This window comes from Perissodus microlepis, chromosome 7 (assembly GCF_051167445.1).
Source record: "Perissodus microlepis isolate ML-2025 ecotype Zambia chromosome 7, ASM5116744v1, whole genome shotgun sequence".
Lineage (NCBI taxonomy): Eukaryota > Metazoa > Chordata > Actinopteri > Cichliformes > Cichlidae > Perissodus > Perissodus microlepis.
In genome coordinates, this window is record NC_140467.1 from 61,004,304 (window position 1) to 61,023,354 (window position 19,051).

Genomic DNA, 19,051 nt, shown 5'->3' on the forward strand with positions numbered 1-19,051 from the left:
TGACTTTTCACTTGACTGCTACACGTATTGCTTCCATTTTGAAATGCATCAACTGACCCCCAGACCGCACAGCATAGATAAAATTTGTCAAGGTGCTGTAGTGGTAAGATCTATCCATCTATTTTCTTCAATCCCCCCATGGTGCTGGAATTTATCCCAGCTCTCACAGGGCAAGAAGCGGGGTACACCCTGGACAGAGACACAGACAACCATTCACACCCACATCCATATGGTCGATTTAGAATCACCAGTTAGCCTAGCACTACTAAGTGCATGTCTTTGGTCTGCGGGAGGAAGCTGGAGAGAACCCCCACAGACACAGGGAGAACATGCAAGCTCCACACAGAAAGGTCCTGGCTGCACAGTGGATTCAATAGATCAGTCCTCCAGCTTCCCTGGAGGACTGATCTACAGTAACTATAGACTGTATATAAGTAGCAGTCAGGTGTTTCCAATCAAATGTACTTGATTAACTAAACATCAGTAAGTGTGAACACGTCTTTGGCAGTTTGCTGGTCTGCAGCATTCAGGTGTTGATGTAATGTCACAATCTTCCCAGGACTGGATGTCCCAGAAAATTCACCCCAAGGTCAGACAGCGTACCTTCAAGAAGTCAGGCTGGCTTTTTCTGCCTGTTTGAAATCAATGAAATCAATCTCCTAAGCCCATGACAGTCTAGTTGTTGTCTTTGGTGCTTTGCCAGAATATGAAAAGGCTTGTTAGCAGGAATGTAAAATATTCAGGACTACATTTCTGTTTACAAACGAATGAGAAACATCTAACGTATTCAGTCTCGGTCATTACTTTAGAGGTGTTCGACACTGACACGCATCCCGTTTTTATTAAATGCCTATATCAACCTCAAACATCAGACTGATCCAGGTCTAATCCTTCCTGAACTCTAAATTTGAGTTTATTACGGCAAATGATCCGTCGGAGCGTTCGGTGATGCAGAGAGAGTCGCTGTGTTTACCATCAGATGTGAGCCAGCTATCATACTGCATCTGTGAGTAATGGTTCAATGACAAAACTGCCACCAGTGGAGCGTGGATTATGACAGTGAGGTAAACAGCGATAAACACGGTCCTCATAACCTTTCATAAGCTCCCCTTCAGCGCTCAGGAGTTATCGTGTCGTCCCTGTGCATGTTTGTGTGTGTGTGTGTGTGTGTTTGGGTTTTATCTCCTCGGGTTGATAAATAGATGAGGAAATTATCCGATGTGACACGTTGACGGTCTTCAGTTTTTTGCGATTATTTCCTAGAAATGTGTTCCAACACTCAAATGAGAACTTCTCTCGCACACATGCAGCGAGTCGTCAAAGAGGGAGGTAATACTGCGGGTATTCGAGTTATGAGGGTTAAAATTCATTACAAAACTGACATTTTTAGAGGTTTGCATTAGATCTGAAAATGTTTCAAATAAAAATTGAAATTACAATATTTTGTTGTGACATGACTTGTGATTTTGCTTTAATGAGACCTAAAATCATCCATAACCATGTCTCTACACTGTTGGACGTCCACTTATTTATCGACAGAGAACTGTCACAGTGACTACTCTCTGTATAATAAGGAGAAATTAAAGGCTTAAAGAAAAAAATTGTTAGAAAAGGACTGTATTTAAAAGATGGATGTAGCCACGGCAACGCCCCATTTGGTTTCTGGACTTTGAAGTATCAGTGTTAGCATTTTGACATCCTCCACCAAAAGCAATCATATGAAATGAGGTGTGCTATTGAAACGTGTTCTGTGATGTGACAAATCTGATGGACGAGTCTGGGTTAGGTGAATGGAGAACATTACCTGAAAGACTGTGCCAACTATAAAGTTTGGTGGAGGAGAGATAACGCTGTGGGGTGTTCTTCTGGGGTTGACCTGGGTCTCTTAGTTTCAGTGAAAGGAAAACGTAATGCCTCCACTTACCGAAACTTTTTGGACAATTCTGTGCTTCTAACTGTGTGTGAACAATTTGGGGATGGACCACCTTTGACTCTGCCCCAGTGCAAAACAGAGGCTCATAAAGACACACCTTTAGGATCAACTCGAAAATCAGTGTTTGTCTTTTCAAATGTTCTTCTAAATGGGCAAAAGTCCCCACACGCACTTCAACGTCTTCTCAAAGGAGTGTTGTAGCTGCAAAGGGGAACCAACTCCATATTAATACCCAAGAATAGATGTTGCATTTAGGTGGCATGATATTTTTGTCCACGCAGTGTAGTGTTTCATTTAAAAAGCTCCAAACAGCACAGCAGCACCAAGGCAAAATTTAAGGCCCTACCAGCACAGGAGAAAACTGCACACTGACATCCTGAATATGTACAAAAGTGGTAGATGATACAGCTTCAACTCCTGGATCAAACCATGAAATTCTCCCTGCTGCTGCCTTCTCCTGAGAATCAAATCCACCTGGAAACGTTCTTTTTAATCCTTGCCTTCTTTAGAAACATCAGGACCAGGCCACCATAGTTATTATTGTTTCCACTCAAAATGTTCCTGTATTCACACACGAACAATTTAGAATTTTGTGTCATTTTTTTTGGTGTTTAAAGCTCTTTACAAAAAGGTTTAGTCTAAACACACCATAAGAACAACTGTGTGTGTGTGTGTGTGTGTGTGTGTGTGTGTGTGTGTGTGTGTGTGTGTGTCTCTAAGAGTGTCCTGAGAGCAGGGAGCCCAGTGTGTCAGATTCCTCTCGCCGAGGTTCAGTCAGCAGTCTGGAGCGAGAGAGTCCAGAGCCAGGGGAGGCCAGTGAGGACGAGCCGCTGCACTACCAGCACTACTACCCCTACAGCTACACCCACAGGGTAAATATATGGCCCTGCTTCCCCACAGCTACACCCATGCTACCATTGACTTACAGAATCAATATCAATCAATTTCACATACAGCCAAATTTTAGCTTTGCCTCCCGATCTTCAAATTGCTCACAGCTTTCAGACACAGTCTCATGCTGAATAAATAGGAGTTTGTTTTCTTCTTTTAATGATATTAAACAGCTGTGGCATCACACAGCAGCAGGAAGCAGTTTACGCAGGTGTTACGGCAGCAGGGACTCCATCAGTTACTTTCCTGACGTTTCACTGTGGTCTCACAAAACCAGCTTGAACGGGTTTCTGTACAACAGCTGATGTGCTGTGCTTACACACAGCGATTATTCTTCAGTGTGCTAATATTTGCAGTAATGATGTGACATTGCATTCACTGAACTCATCTAATTGCCTAAGTAAATGAAAATAAGACAGCAGATGGTAAGCCTAATAAAAAGTAATTACAGTAATACATTTGCTCAGTGGTTCTTCCTTTTTCTTCTGCCTGTAGTCTGCTGGGGAATGTTCCCTTGTCACAAATTCCAAATTAAACCCTTTCCCATGGCACAACAGTACTGGATAAACATATACTACTCACTCAGTATACCACCACTCCTACTGTTGCCACTACTGCAGAGCAAATATGGAGTAAATGGAGCATAGTTTCAGTACAGACAGTTCACAAAATAAAGCTCAGCCATAACCCTTGCAAATGGAACAATCTCCTACAGACCTGTTGACATTCATTGATTTATAGTGACTTGTTTAGAAAGTCTCAATCCAATCTGCAAGCCTCTTTGCAACCGACCTCCAGATACTCCATTCATGCTCTTCCTAACTTAATCATTTATGGAGCTGTTGTTATGGCTGCCCTCTCTATTCTGTGCTGAGGTCTTGCTGCTCCCCTCAGAGATATATCACCATTATAAATGTCTGCCACTGGTAGCTTCTTTTGACAATAGCGGTCCTGACAATTAATATATAGGCTCCTCCATGGAATACGTATCACTATTACTCACCCATTCTACTACACAGGATAAATACACCCTCACAGGCTAAACACACAGTATGTTTTTCCCTATCAGTTACTTTATAGGATGAATTTAGCTACCCATTGTGTAATTTTACATGCCTGCTACCATCACTGCTAGTACAGATGTTTTACTACTACCCAAACAAGTTAAACCCTTTTAATACTCAATCACTATCCCACAGAATGCACAAGTATCCCTATTACACACTAAGCTAGTCAAACAAGACGATGTACCTCCCACAGGGTAACCTCAACAACCTCTGGAGTGCTCAGCTCTGCAATAGCAGCTAATGCAATGCTGCCCTCTTGTGGAGAATTGGCTAACTCTGACTCAGGTGCGTTAACAAAACTGTCAAACTCTCAGAATTATTTTTCAGTGTTTCACTAGTTATTATGGAGATTATTTTAATAATCAGTCAAACATTTCTTTTGCCAAAGAGAAAGTAAGAAGTAAAAAATAATGTCAGCCACGATTTCCATATATCCAGTTAGAGTTTGAAAAAACAAACAGTTCATCTGTCCCAGTCCATCCCTTCACCTGTCTTCATAAATCTCTCAGTCATATAGACTTACCAGCAGTAAATCTGTGACTCACCCACACTGCAGAGAGACCATCTGTATAATTCCTGGTGGAAGATGTGTTTATCAGTCGCCTCGCAGGTCTTTTGATTCAGGTTCTCACCGGAGTGGAGCAGATCGGCCGAGCGGAGGAGCGATGCTTTCAGTGTTTCTGTTTCTGTACAGGGAAACATAATGACATAGAATTAGCCTGCAGGCTTCCTATACCTGCCTGACAGAGCGAAGCTGCCTCATTAATCTGAGAGGAGGCAGAGAACAGACCGGCCCTTAATCTGTCGCATTGTTCCTCTGACAGGAAGAAGCCGAGTGTACATGAATAAAAGAGCGTTTTAGCAGGCTAATTACCATTTACCTCTTTGTGTGTGTGTGTGTGTGTGTGTGTGTGTGTGTGTGTGTGTGTGTGTGTGTGTGTGTGAAACACAATGTGTTATTATGAACAGGAAATGAGCATTTACGTGGACTGCGAGGATAAAGGACTTCCGGCTGCACTGAACGATGAGGCGATGTGCAAATAGAGGCTAAAGCAGTGTTTTAATTAACCCACTGTCCTGTTAAGAGTAACTTTCTCTTTCTGTTTTCAGATAAAGCAGTCTGATCAGGAGGAGGACCTGTGATGCTGCAGTTCAGGTATGAAGGTGGCAAGCTGCCTGACCTCATACGTTCCTTTGAAATGAACCTGTTTTGCTTTTCTTTGTTTTCTTTCATGTGTGTCTATCTAATGGTGGATGCTCAAATTAAACACAAACTGAAAATTGGGTTTGGGTTTGGAGGGCGTTGTGCTTTAATTTATGGCTGTAGACATAACTGAGCTGTCTGTGCATTTTTGAGCATCTTCATTGAAATTATTTGGAAAATAATATTAACTGTGAAGGATTACACCCTTACAGTTTGTGAATACAGCTTGTTAACCACTTCAGGCTCAATAATGCTAATGCACTCAGTCCAAAAGTAATGTGTTCTATAACAATTGTCTTTTTATTAAGCAGGGCCAAACTTTCAAATAAAGGATCCAGCATTTGTACAAGTATTCCTTATGAAACTTAGTTTTGGACATTTTTCCACTCTTTGAGCTGCATCATGTCAAAGATAGAGGTTATCCATAATATCGGTCATCTCAGGCGCACAGCTCTAGCTGTGAGCACAGAAGCCCCGCCTACATACAGTTTAAACCTTCTGTTTCCAAGGAGCAGCCAATCTGAAGGAAGATGGGTTAAAAAAATCAAAAAAATCATGCAGAGCTACTCTGGTAGATTCCATTAATAAAAATGTGCAAACCTACACTTTAATGTTAGGTCAATAAAGAATAAGTGCCATGTGTACATGTGCATATAAACATACAGATGTTTGCACTCACTGTGCATTAAGCCAGAAGTTTTTATCAAGATTTGTTCACTGGCTTAGGAGGCGATAGGGGACGTACAAATATAAATACACTACGATCTTTATAGCATGAGATGGAGCTGGAAATGAACAGAATACGTCCTCTTTAATAGGTTTTGAACAAAAATGGAGCTCAGAAGGAAGAGCAGTATGATGTAATAATAATATGATATGACATAACTTTAAATATTCTTTTATTGTAGAATCATTTAAACTATTTCCAGATCTTTCCTCTACCATAACGTAGCACTTACTTTGCTGTGGAAGACTTCAACTAGCTCTTACATCAGTTGATTTTTGCAGTTAACGTGTGTTTGCTCTCTGTTTTTGCTAAAGCAACAAAGAATGCAAAAAACGGACTGTTTCCTGTGTGTTTCTGAGTCTTTGTAAGTTCATCCTCTGTGAAACAAACTAAAGCCAGTGACTGTTTGGTGGTAAAACACATGGAAACACATTCGGCAGTGGGAAGTTGGACATTTGCGCATTAAGTATCCAACCCTGTAATGAAGATAGATCTGCTTTCTCTTTCCTTTACTGCCCAATACATACAGCACATAGTTAATGGACTATAAAAGATAATTGTAGACACGGTAATCTCACCCATCACTTTGACAAATCTTATTTTTGAAGCCTCGTGCTGACTTTTCTCACCATCTTAATTTTTAAATAAGACGGTGGTGGATGGAGCTGAGAAACTGAGGGACAGTTAACACTCAAAAAATAGCAACAAGAATAATAATGGTGGCCAAAATTAACATCATACTGTTTTTAGTAAGACTTCAAATGAAATATTACGACTGTAAACTCAACATCAAAGTGTTTCACCAAGGTACAAATCCTGGGAACAGATCGCACTTTTTCCTTGTACTTCTATGGAACAGCCAATATTTTGCAGCAAGAGGAGTCGCCCCCTGCTGGTCATTTAGATCACTTCATGATTAGTCATTTTGGTGGATAAGAAGGACACATAAACCTTATTGTAGTTTAAACCAAATCTTTAAAATCATCAGGCTCCACTGATATTGACCTTAAAGTGTATTTCATGCCAACTTATGAGTTTTTTTGCATGTTTTACTCTCTCTTTGTGTCCTGAAGATCCTTAGAAGTCTTGCTTCAGATTCCTCTCATGTTCACTTCCTTCCAGAAGCAGACGCTCAGATCTGTAACAGCTGGGATGGACGAAGCTTCAAGACGACACTGGCAACACGACCTGCATTTGGACTGACTCTCCTCCACCCCTGATTTTTGATTTTTTTCCCATATCTTTGACATTTTTATTATGTTTCTATGGTGGCCCTGAGCGGCCAAACGAACTGCAACTTAAGAAAACACCAGCAATAAGAAAAACGCTGCAAAAGCACACAAAACACAACGGAAATAGGAAAAACAAAATATAAATAGGAAAAAGGAAACAGAAATAGGAAAAAAGCCAAGGGAAGTTTCTGGGGAGACAGAAACGCAGTGGTTTCCAAACTTTTTTTGCTGGGCCCCCCTTTGTTTTACAAGAAAAACATCTCCCCCCCGTCCAACCACACACAGCCATATTTTTGCTCCATTGCGGTTTATTTCACACCTCAAACATTTAGTAAACAATTAAGCAAATGCAAGTAATCTGCAGTAAATTACAGGTAGTAATAAAATAAACTACTAACTCTTTTACGCTACGTCCACACCTACACGGGTATTTTTGAAAACGCAGCTGTTTCGTCCACACGTAAACGGCGTTTCGAATCACCGAAAACTGAGATTTTTTAAAACTCCTTTTTTGCGTTTACGTGTGGACGAGGAATACAGAGTTCGTCACGCAATGTCAAAGGTATGTGTCTTTTTTCACGTCACGCTGTGCGCCACGTTATTGTTTACATGAGATGAATTGCAGAATGGCAGATAGAGACAAAATACTGTTAATCTGACTATCTGCAGGTTTTACACGCTTACATACACACGCAGTTACTGTCCCTCCATTTACAAAGGCAGAGGCGTCACGGTGTGATTATTTTACGTGTAGTTGTTTTTTTCCTGTGTAATAATATTCAACATTGCTATCAATACATTTTTCAAAAAAATGTCTCTCTGTGCAAAATGGGTTTAAAAACATAAACAGCTGTGGGATCCTGTTTGTCAAATCATGGCAGGATCAGCCTGATATTATTTGTATCCCGCTGTAACTTTACTGTATAAAGTGCTAACATCTCCAAAATGTCAGGAGTGCAGAATTATTACGCAAGTTGTATTTTTGAGGAATAATTTTATTATTGAACAACAACCATGTTCTCAATGAACCCAAAAAACTCATTAATATCAAAGCTGAATGTTTTTGGAAGTAGTTTGTAGTTTGTTTTTAGTTTTAGCTATTTTAGGGGGATATCTGTGTGTGCAGGTGACTATTACTGTGCATAATTATTAGGCAACTTAACAAAAAACAAATATATACCCATTTCAATTATTTATTTTTACCTATGAAACCAATATAACATCTCCACATTCACAAATATACATTTCTGACATTCAAAAACAAAAAAACAAATCAGCGACCAATATAGCCACCTTTCTTTGCAAGGACACTCAAAAGCCTGCCATCCATGGATTCTGTCAGTGTTTTGATCTGTTCACCATCAACATTGCGTGCAGCAGCAACCACAGCCTCCCAGACACTGTTCAGAGAGGTGTACTGTTTTCCCTCCTTGTAAATCTCACATTTGATGATGGACCACAGGTTCTCAATGGGGTTCAGATCAGGTGAACAAGGAGGCCATGTCATTAGTTTTTCTTCTTTTATACCCTTTCTTGCCAGCCACGCTGTGGAGTACTTGGACGCGTGTGATGGAGCATTGTCCTGCATGAAAATCACGTTTTTCTTGAAGGATGCAGACTTCTTCCTGTACCACTGCTTGAAGAAGGTGTCTTCCAGAAACTGGCAGTAGGACTGGGAGTTGAGCTTGACTCCATCCTCAACCCGAAAAGGCCCCACAAGCTCATCTTTGATGATACCAGCCCAAACCAGTACTCCACCTCCACCTTGCTGGCGTCTGAGTCGGACTGGAGCTCTCTGCCCTTTACCAATCCAGCCACGGGCCCATCCATCTGGCCCATCAAGACTCACTCTCATTTCATCAGTCCATAAAACCTTAGAAAAATCAGTCTTGAGATATTTCTTGGCCCAGTCTTGACGTTTCAGCTTGTGTGTCTTGTTCAGTGGTGGTCGTCTTTCAGCCTTTCTTACCTTGGCCGTGTCTCTGAGTATTGCACACCTTGTGCTTTTGGGCACTCCAGTGATGTTGCAGCTCTGAAATATGGCCAAACTGGTGGCAAGTGGCATCTTGGCAGCTGCACGCTTGACTTTTCTCAGTTCATGGGCAGTTATTTTGCGCCTTGGTTTTTCCACACGCTTCTTGCGACCCTGTTGACTATTTTGAATGAAACGCTTGATTGTTCGATGATCACGCTTCAGAAGCTTTGCAATTTTGAGACTGCTGCATCCCTCTGCAAGATATCTCACTATTTTTGACTTTTCTGAGCCCGTCAAGTCCTTCTTTTGACCCATTTTGCCAAAGGAAAGGAAGTTGCCTAATAATTATGCACACCTGATATAGGGTGTTGATGTCATTAGACCACACCCCTTCTCATTACAGAGATGCACATCACCTAATATGCTTAATTGGTAGTAGGCTTTCGAGCCTATACAGCTTGGAGTAAGACAACATGCATGAAGAGGATGAAGTGGACAAAATACTCATTTGCCTAATAATTCTGCACTCCCTGTAGTTAGTCATTACAAGAAGTGTTTGTGAACTAAAAATCAAGAAAGTGGGATACTGTTTGTTCGTGATTTGGAGAGCCCAGTGCTGCTCCCGATGCAGGGAAAACCAATTAACCTACCTTGGCACTTGTGCAGGTGAAGCCAAAGGGAAGACATGCTTCACCATATTTTCTAGTCTTTGGCTTAGAATGAAGTTGGTTTGGAAACATATTCAGCAATGCTTCATCTCCTGCTTTGCGTTTGTGTGGGCGCCCGTGCTAGCAGTGTCCAAGCGTTTTGTTCCCCCCCCCTTTTCATGCTGCCCCCCCCCCGGAATGGCTCTGCGCCACACTTTGGGAAGCTCTGACCTAACGGACCAGTTGCAGGAACCCAAAACTTGGTAGGCGTGTTTTATCATGATTCATATAATACTGATGACGGATTTTTAGGCTAATAGTTAGGCTAACACATTTACCTCATCTTTTCTTTTGTCACAAAACCGATACATCCTCAACTTCTTTTAAGTGTCTCCCAGTGCAATTCTTAGCATATTTTGGTTCCTGCAACGGGTTATTGTCTCCCCAGAAACACTTCCCTTGTGCTTTTGGAAATCTGTTTTTTCCTATTTCCATTGTGTTTTGTGTGCTTTTGCAGCGTTTTTCTAATTGATGGTGTTTTCTTAAGTTGCAGTCCGTTTGACCTCTCGGGGCCACCGTATGTTGCACTGCCTTCACCTGTTTTCCAGCATAGAATGATGGTAAAATCAACATTGACACTTTACTGATTCCAGTCATCCACATTCACATGTTGACACATTAGACAATATCTGAACATCATAGAAAAGTTTAATAAAACATACTGATGGTTCTGCAGCTAAATACCTCCTCACAGCAGATTATTTTATTTTGGCCTCTGGGCCAACACCTCTGCACCGCCAGAAAACACTGCATTAGTGGGCTACACAGGCAAGAGCAGACTCATGAGCCTGTTGGATTATTTCCTTAACGTTTGAGCCTGTTTCATCACCCTAACCTTGCTTCTCATGTCAGACTCATCACTGTTATTAAAGTCTGTGTGGCACCAGCCGGCGGCTCCTTATCGCACAGTTTATTTTCATCAGGCCTGTTTTCATTATGTGTAACCAGCTGTGTGACAACATAATGCTTCTGCGGTACAGGCTCAGTGAGCATGGCTTTATGACTTTCTGGGTAAATTTCACTGTTCAGTCCACTCAGGAAATCACTTATAAAGTTATATATCGGCCCAGACAATTTCCTGAAATGAGCATTAGCTTTGAATAATAACTCCATGTAGTAGATACGATTAGGGAAATGTACTTTTTCTATGATCATGTGTGATAGTTGGTTTCATGTGCTTGTTTCAGTTTAGCTTGGGTTAAATAAACTGACAGTTCGAGTTCAGTTTATTTCATGGATTAATTTGGCAGGTGTGGGTAACAATATGCTTCACGTGAACTAAAACTGTTGGGTTCATGTTTGCTAAGATATCTAGCTGAATGAAAAAGTTAAGTTTAACTTACAGTCCTGGTAAAAAGAAAGCACAGCATCATTCCACAGCGAGAAAGTGGAAAACATTCAAGACAGCTGCCAGACTTCTCAGGAGGAAATATTCCAGCAAATTTACCCCAAAGTCAGATCAATTAAAAAAAGACTGAACAAGTGTGACTATGAAGGGTTCCTAGGAGGCTACTTCTTCCCTCTAAAAACAACATGGCAGCATATGTTAAGTTTGCTTTGTTTCTTCATAATATACAGCAGCACATCAGCACAAACACCTTACACCAACTGTCAGCACGGTGGTGGAGGGACGATGATTTGGGAAGCTTGCAGTCACTGAGTCGACCATGAAATCCTCTGTACACCAAACTGCTCTAGAGTCAAACATGCGGCCGTGTGTCCCGCAGCTAAAGGTTGGCCCAAACTGGGTCATGTAACTGGACAATGATCCCACACACAGCAGCAAATCGCCAGCAGATTGGCTGAAGAAGCAAAAAAAATCAAGGTGCTGCAGTGGCCCAAAGTCTAGACCTCAACTCAACTGAAACGCTGTGGTTGGTTTAAGAGAGCTGTGCATGAATGAATGCTGAAAACATGAATGAACAACAGCAGCGCTGTAAAGACGAGTTCCTCCACAATGATGTGAGACACGAGTTGCCCAGAAAACCATTGCTGCAACATTTTGCTCCTAAATTAGGTCCTAAAAGCAACTTAGTAGGGTACATACACTGCTTCTGCAGTTTGGCTTCAATTTTTATCAGTAAATAATGACACGGTGTAATATGTCATATGTTGGTGTTCATCTTAGGTTGTGTTTAAGTCATTTTAAGACCTGATAAGGACCAGATTGATACATGAAACCTAAGAAGTGACAGACACACCTACAGCTACAGAAACTGTACTTTTGATGCTTTTTGATTCTTAATAAGAATTTTTGAAAGACTCAACTGGTAATAGAAAAAAATAGATGACCCTACTGAAAAGACATGCTACTGAACATTTGATGGCCCATTTTTACAATTTGATACACCACTGCCAAATAAGACAGACCAGTTACACGTAAAATATTCAATATATAACACATTACTGTTGTTCCCACTACAGTGTTGCTGGTTTCTGTTGTGGCTTTCATTTTATGAAATAATGTTTATTATTGGTTTAATGGCGAGCACAGACACCAAACAGTTGCTGAACCTTTTAAAAGGAACAACCGTCAGTGTAAATATGCTCTAAATATTTGTCAGTTTAAAAAGTGACACTTGAACATAATCATGTGTACAGTAGTAGCTCTTTATACTGAAACCTTATTTCAGACTTTAAAAACAAAGTGACACTAAATGTTTTAATAAGAAATAAGAAGGCGTTTGGATGCAGACGCAGACTCATTTTGGAAGTCCTTTATTTGACGTCGCTGTAGCTTCTCCTGTCAGTGCTTTTGTGTTTGTTCAGTGCTGAATGTAACCTATTTAACTGTGAGTGTAATAAAGGTATTTTTCATAAACGAGGTGTGTTTGGACCTGGTGTGATTCTTTTTTTATAGTTTTTGAATTTTATCTGTAGTAATTCAACATATCAAGTCATTTGATATGTTGAAATGCTCTCCTTTGTTTTTAAGTTTACTGTATGGAAATTAGGTCTTCCCTTCAGAGGGGAGGTGAGTGGTCAGGTTTGGGTGGACTTTGGTTGGAGATCAGTTTTACCATTTAGCCAGCTAAAATCAGAAACTGTTCAACATAGCTGGACAAAACCAGTTGCTCTCTGAATCTGATGCTGCTAATAAACAACCAGAGTACTTGAGGTCAATTTTAAAAATGAGATTCATGGAAAATTTTCAGAAAAACGAGGGTAACTGCATAAGTAGAGGCATAGTAGAGGATGAAAGGATATACCATATACCATATATCATTGGACGAGTCACTGCAGCAATGTAAAAAAATGAATCCTTCATACATGTTAGACACAAAGACAGGTCTGAAAGGTAAAACCATCATGGAAGTGGAATTTAAACCTGCATTCTTCTTCGTGTCCTGCAGGGGGAGACTCTGGTGGTTGTGAAAGGAGCTATGATTGTGCAGGATATGCTCGCTAGCTAGCAACTTGTCAGATCCAGTTTCAAAACAAAAGAAGCAAAAGCTAGAGGTGGGCGGATTGATCCAAATGTCGATAGCATTAATGCCAATGCTGGTATTGGTATCGGGCTGAAACTAGTGCAAAAGGATCAATACTCTGTTTCTGTCCTCTAAGTTCAGTATGACCTTAGAGGTCATATTGAACAATACCAATATCATATTGAAACTGGGTCTGACAAGTTGCTAGCTAGCGAGCATATCCTGGACAATCGTAGCTTGTACTGAACTTAGAGGACAGTTTGAAAACACACGGAAAGTTGAAAGCTATGATTTGTTGTATTAACTTAAGATTGTGGAGAGTAAAAATCTCACAGTGATTTTGTGATCATTAAGATGTATTTAGAATTTGCAAACTGATGATGAATCATTTCATTTCATACTGTAAATCATGACGCACTTCATCCTCTAACATGATTTTCCTTTATAGGCTAAAAGAATTGATATCGGCATCGATATCGCTCTGTATGTGATTAGCATCTGATCGATACCAAAACCTGCAGCATTGAACAGCACTTGCAAAAGCCTGCTTTACATCCATCTTTTATGTTGCATGTGGGTAAACACTGTATTCAAACTTGTGAATTTACCCATGCCTCACCCAGTAGCTGTTATTCCTAACCTGCCAGTAACAATAGCAACTAAAGCTTCTGCATTTAATCTCTGCCTGTGAACTAAAATGCTAGCTGGCAGTGGGGATTGTTCCAGTCTCTTCCAGTCAAATGGTATCAGAAGAAATCGTAGTCAGAGGTGCACAGTAGGGGATGTCTGACATTACAGTGAGCCTAATCATGCAAAACAATCCCAGTGATTAAATGAATCACATGTTGTTGACTGAAGGAAAGCTGCACTCTCTTGGCTGGTTTTAATGATTTATTAGAATCAGGACAACCTTTGAGACTGGGTCTGTTTAAAGTGCATGCTGGGTAGGTGTATGAGAGAGGTGTGTGCAGTGATACCACAGCTGGTTGGAGGAGTTTGGAATACTGAATGAACTGGCTGCAGCAGAGGGGAGAGCTCTCACACAGGTAAGGCTTCTCCTATTATAGACTACAGCAATGAGGCCTGAGGTGTTTCTGTTTCACACTGATGCACTTCAGTGTTTTAAAGTGTCACCAGTGCATGTATGTGCTGCTCTTGTCTCCACTTAGAAGTGGTATGTGTCCTCTGGTCATCTTATAATGATATGTAAGCTTCATACATGAACTCTTTAGGCTTATAATTTTCTTTATTCCTATTTTGAAGCATATTTATCATTAATTCCTCAAGAAAGTTTCCAATAATTGTTTGTGTTGAGACCTCTTGATATGGACTCGGTGTCTTAACACACAGAAGGTGTCACATGAAACTTCAAAGACTTATATATTAGTCATTTTTGTTTAAATTAAAGTGATCACTGAGGAAAATAAACATGAGATACATGGTCACATGACTGACAGGTAATATCATGACATCATAATCCTTGTCTTCTGAGTAGTTTATTAAACTTGGAGCACAGAGCTGTAATCTGCAGGTGTCAGACCAGAGTCTATAGCAAAATCTGTCCTTATGATCATTTGCTAAGATGGGAAATATTGAGAAAGTGTAGGTGTGACATTCAAACGTTGGACTGCTACATTAAACACTTTGATTTCGAAGAGCTGAAGTGTAAATTCAGTCTGAATCGCCGTAAATAAAGATGAGAATGTCACAGCTTTTCAAAAGTGAAGCTAAAGCATCGTCATCTCCCTTTGGTGTCTGGCTGCAGTATAGAAAACGCTGCTTTGTGCTCCAGCCACACTATAAAAATAAGATGGGAGGATTGCTGGGTGATTGATTTCTTTTTTCTTTTTTAAAAAGAATTTTGGTAATCACTGCACGCGCAGAGGCTGACCGAGGTAACTGCTTCTGATCGCAAGCCGATTGTGCGCATTGCCTGGTGGGAGCCAACCTGTCTCTGAACAGAAATCCCTCTCGGACAGATCACTAAGTGGAGACTCACTGCTAACAATCCTGCTCTTTCACTCTGTGACCATTTGCAAACTATTGCATAAGTGGTGGGCAGCGATCATGAAAGCACCTCTGGCTATTTTTTAGAAGTTTTGAAGAGACAAAAAGGTTTTTATCCTTGTACTTTTATTAATCTAAAAAAAAAAACAAGACACAAACAGTTATGTTAGACAGAGGAGGATTCCTGATAGTTTCTTTTTTTAGTTAGCAGACATAATATCATTGACCATATTAATAAAGCTTAAGGTTATTGTTGCATTGCTCTTTTTTCTGTCCTGTTTGGTGCCGAGAGGACTGTGATTGCTGTACATGGAGGTGTTAGAAGTAGATGAGCATCAGATGACCACCATAGACTGGTATTAAGAGGGAAATCATTGTTTCTAAACCTTCACTGGTCACAATTTGCTACTGGGTACTGGCTTGGATCCCCTTTTGCCTTCAGAACGGCCTCACAGATTGAACATTCTTCCATACGATGGTGTCATGACGTTGATTACTGTAACTAAAGGTCCCACATTTAAATCTGACCTGTCCCCTGCCATCCAGCAGATCATGGCGGAGTCCAGCCCTCTGACCACTCACGTGCTGAACGCTACCGACGGTGTCCCGGCAGCCAGGATGGCCCTCAGCCTGCACCGACTGGACTCCAAGCTGATGATCTGGGCCATGCTGAGTGTCGGGTAGGCTTTCATACATTCTTACACGTAGCTTAATCTCCTGTTAACGTGTTTATTATTCAAAGCCTGAAGCCTGATAAAATCAAAAACTGAAAAGGCCAAAAATGGGGGGGTGGGGGATTTCTTTTGACAACTAAAGAAATCAGGGAAGAGCTTTTCTTCCAGGTGAGCTGACAAAAACCTGCACATAGAACTAATTAATAATTTATTAATTATTAACTTTTAGGACAACAAACCAAGATGGCCGCTGCCCAGGACTCATCAACCAAGAAACTTTCACTCCTGGCATGTACAAGCTCCGCTTTGAGACGGGTTCATACTGGGAAGGCCTTGGTCAGCCCTCTTTCTACCCCTATGTGGAGGTGGGTCATGAGGTGTCACTATCCTATATTTGAAAGAAGTAAACTGGTCTGATTTAGGTATATAGTAACCCACACATGTGAATAGATCCTTATAAGTGTCACGGGTAGGACAAGATGTAGAGACAACACATTTATTTGGGAACAGAAACAGTTTGGTAGCAGTTAGTTTGTTCACCACAAGGGGTCGCCAAATCTCCTAAAACACACAAATGTCATTATCGACAAATGAGCAACAGGAAAATTTAAATGAAGTTTTAAAAACATTCTTACTTACTTCAACAAAGTGTTTGTAACAATGTCACAGCATTATTCACATCTTCATGTCCAATAAAAACTGTGACATCAAAGACAGTGGGGTCTACAACAACCAATGTTTTTGTTGAAATCGTTTTTGTATCAAACATTAAAAGGCATTTTTCATCTTGCTGTAATCATTTGTGTGTGCGTTTGTGTGTTTCCAGGTTGTGTTCACCATCAGTGAGCCGGAGCAGAGGTTTCACATCCCTCTACTGATGAGTCGCTTCTCCTACAGCACTTACAGAGGAAGCTGAAAGCTGCAGAGAGATGCTGTTTTATAGATTCATGACTTAGGTTTCTCTTCTTTTATATTTTACTCAGGTGTTATTGTGTGCTACATTTGTTATTTGTTGAGTTTCACTTCATGAGTGTATTTACACCAATCAAAAACAACATTAAAACCTCCATTACAGTCTGCATTATAGGTCACTTGCCACTCTGTACAAATACCTGATGATTCTCTGCGGGTGTCCCACTTCTTCTTATTGTGTGACATGAATGAATTTAATTTTTCTTTATCTTTAATATCTCCATGAATAATGTTTAAAGCAATAGTACACACACACTTGCTCTTTTTATTATTATTCTTTAAGTGTTCCTTTAGTATAGCGAAAAATCCATTTCTATTAGGCAATAATTTGAAATTATTTTAAAAGAAGGCAAACAAAACATTTGCTGGCTTTAGTTTTTTCTTTGTATTTGCTGCTTTTCTTAAAATCAGTGGCTAAAGAGCAATATTTGTCCCTTTTTCTAATATTTAATATACCGAACAGTAACTTATTAACACTTTGAATAACAAGATCAATTAATAGTTAGTTGCAACTGAAACTTAACACTTTTTTCAAATTAACAGAAGCACAGCTTTTTGCTTAAAGTGACCAAACATTTTATTTAGATTGATTTAAAATTAAAATATATATAATTTACTGAATGTTAAATTGAACAGAATTTTTATGTAACACAGTCTCGATCAAAAGTCTAAGACAACTTGAAAAATGGCAAATAAATCTTATTTTGCATGGCTGGCTCTTAACAAGGTTCCAAGTAGAGCTTCAACATGCAATAAGAAGAAATGGGAGAGAGATCAAACATTTTTTGAGCCTGCAATTTATTGAAACAATGCTTAAACTGAAACAGGCTGTTTTACAGCTGATCAAAGGTTTAGGACCACACCACCAAAAAAACCCTGTAAACGGGTTCCAAACATGAACTCAGTAATAAATAGCGACACTGTTGTTGTTGATCACTTCAATAATTCATTGCGGCATGCTTGTTGCAAACATTTCCATGAGGTGATTGGGAACATTTTTCCAAGTGGTGATGACGGCCACACGAAGGGCATCTACTGTCTGGAACTGTTGTCCATTTTTGTGAACTTCCCTTGCCATCCTTCCCCAAAGGTTCTCAGTTGGATTTAGATCAGGGGAACAAGCAGGATGGTCCAAAACAGTGATGTTATTCTCCTGGAAGTGTCCCTTGTTCTGCAGGCATTGTGTACTGGCGCATTGTCCTGTTGAAAAACCCAATCGTTACCACACAGACGAGGGCCCTCAGTCATGAGGGATGGTCTCTGCAACATCTGGACATACCCAGCAGCCGTTTGACGCCCCTGCATCTCCTGAAGTTCCATTGTTCCACTGAAAGTAAAAGCACCCCAGACCACTATGGTGCCCCCTCCACCGCTGCGCGTAGAAAACATCTGCCATCAGGACCATCAAGGTTAAATTTCTTCTTATCAGTGAATAAAACTTTCTTCCACCTTTCAGTGTCCCATGTTTGGTGCTCTCTTGAAAAGTCCAAACGTGGCGTTCAAGGAGACCACACCTTTGAAGACATTTTTGTTTTTGAAGCCCTTCAGCCTCAGATGCCGTCTGGTGGTTATGGGGATGCAGTCAGCATCAATAACGGCCTTAATTTAGATCGAGGATCGTCCACTGTCTTCACGGACAGCCAATTGGATCCTCCGGCTCAGTGCTGGTGAAATTTTGGGTCTTCCACTTGATTTTTTTGTTCCATAACCCCCAGGATCATTTAAGAAATTGCAAATGACTGTCTTACTGCGTCCCACCTCAGCAGCTATAGCGCGCTGCAAAAGACCCCGCTTATGCAGTTCAACAAGCCGACCACATTCAAAAAGGGAACGTTTCTTTCTCCTTTGCCATCAGTCATGACTCATGACAGTGTGACTACCTGACACAAAATGACAATGAATCCACATTTTGGCTTTTTAAAGGCATGTGGTCCTAAACCTTTGATCGGGACTGTATTAATGAATGTTATGAGGAAAGAAGCGAAGTCATTGCATGTTTTGGTAACAGCACTCGAGCCAGGCTTTCTCTCTAAGCCAATAAGTGACAGGCTGTGCTATGAGGACCTGTATGATGCCTGATTGTAATAAATTTATATTTAACATAAATAAATGTGATTTTGTTGAATAAATTCAAAATAGTAATATTGCTGTAATACATTTGAAAATGAGGAATATGACTATTTCATTATTGCTAAATATATTTCCTTCAGTAACAATTTCTGACAGGCATTTTA

At 40.4% G+C, this 19,051-nt stretch overlaps 2 protein-coding genes across 4 annotated transcripts in view; both read left to right on the top strand.

The window, feature by feature from the left end:
- The window catches only part of LOC146384445 (RNA-binding protein Raly-like), a 71,381-nt gene extending 58,821 nt beyond the window's left edge, over positions 1–12,560 (top strand). For 2 of the 3 annotated variants that reach the window (XM_084936397.1, XM_084936395.1), the window contains 3 exons: positions 2,654–2,805; positions 5,002–5,047; positions 6,945–12,560. In XM_084936397.1, the coding sequence (XP_084792523.1) occupies positions 2,654–2,805; positions 5,002–5,034 (185 nt within the window). In that variant the 3' untranslated portion in view covers positions 5,035–5,047; positions 6,945–12,560. The remainder of the gene's footprint in view (positions 1–2,653; positions 2,806–5,001; positions 5,048–6,944) is intronic. The other variant, XM_084936396.1, reaches the window with a different exon arrangement.
- Positions 12,561–15,720: 3,160 nt separating this feature from the next.
- Positions 15,721–18,901, top strand: LOC146384446 (5-hydroxyisourate hydrolase-like). Its single transcript, XM_084936398.1, has 3 exons — positions 15,721–15,851; positions 16,075–16,210; positions 16,672–18,901. The coding sequence occupies exons 1-3, from the start codon at positions 15,724–15,726 to the stop codon at positions 16,759–16,761; spliced, it is 354 nt and encodes a 117-aa protein (XP_084792524.1). The 5' UTR covers positions 15,721–15,723; the 3' UTR covers positions 16,762–18,901.
- Positions 18,902–19,051: the final 150 nt, after the last annotated feature.

What these genes read in the sequence shown, in the direction of transcription:
- LOC146384446 (XM_084936398.1), top strand. Translation starts at nt 15,724, where the DNA reads ATGGCGGAGTCCAGCCCTCTGACCACTCACGTGCTGAACGCTACCGAC. An exon ending in TGGGCCATGCTGAGTGTCGG is followed by an intron (nt 15,852 to 16,074) that starts GTAGGCTTTCAT and finishes ATTAACTTTTAG; the next exon opens with GACAACAAACCAAGATGGCC. An exon ending in CTTTCTACCCCTATGTGGAG is followed by an intron (nt 16,211 to 16,671) that starts GTGGGTCATGAG and finishes GTGTGTTTCCAG; the next exon opens with GTTGTGTTCACCATCAGTGA.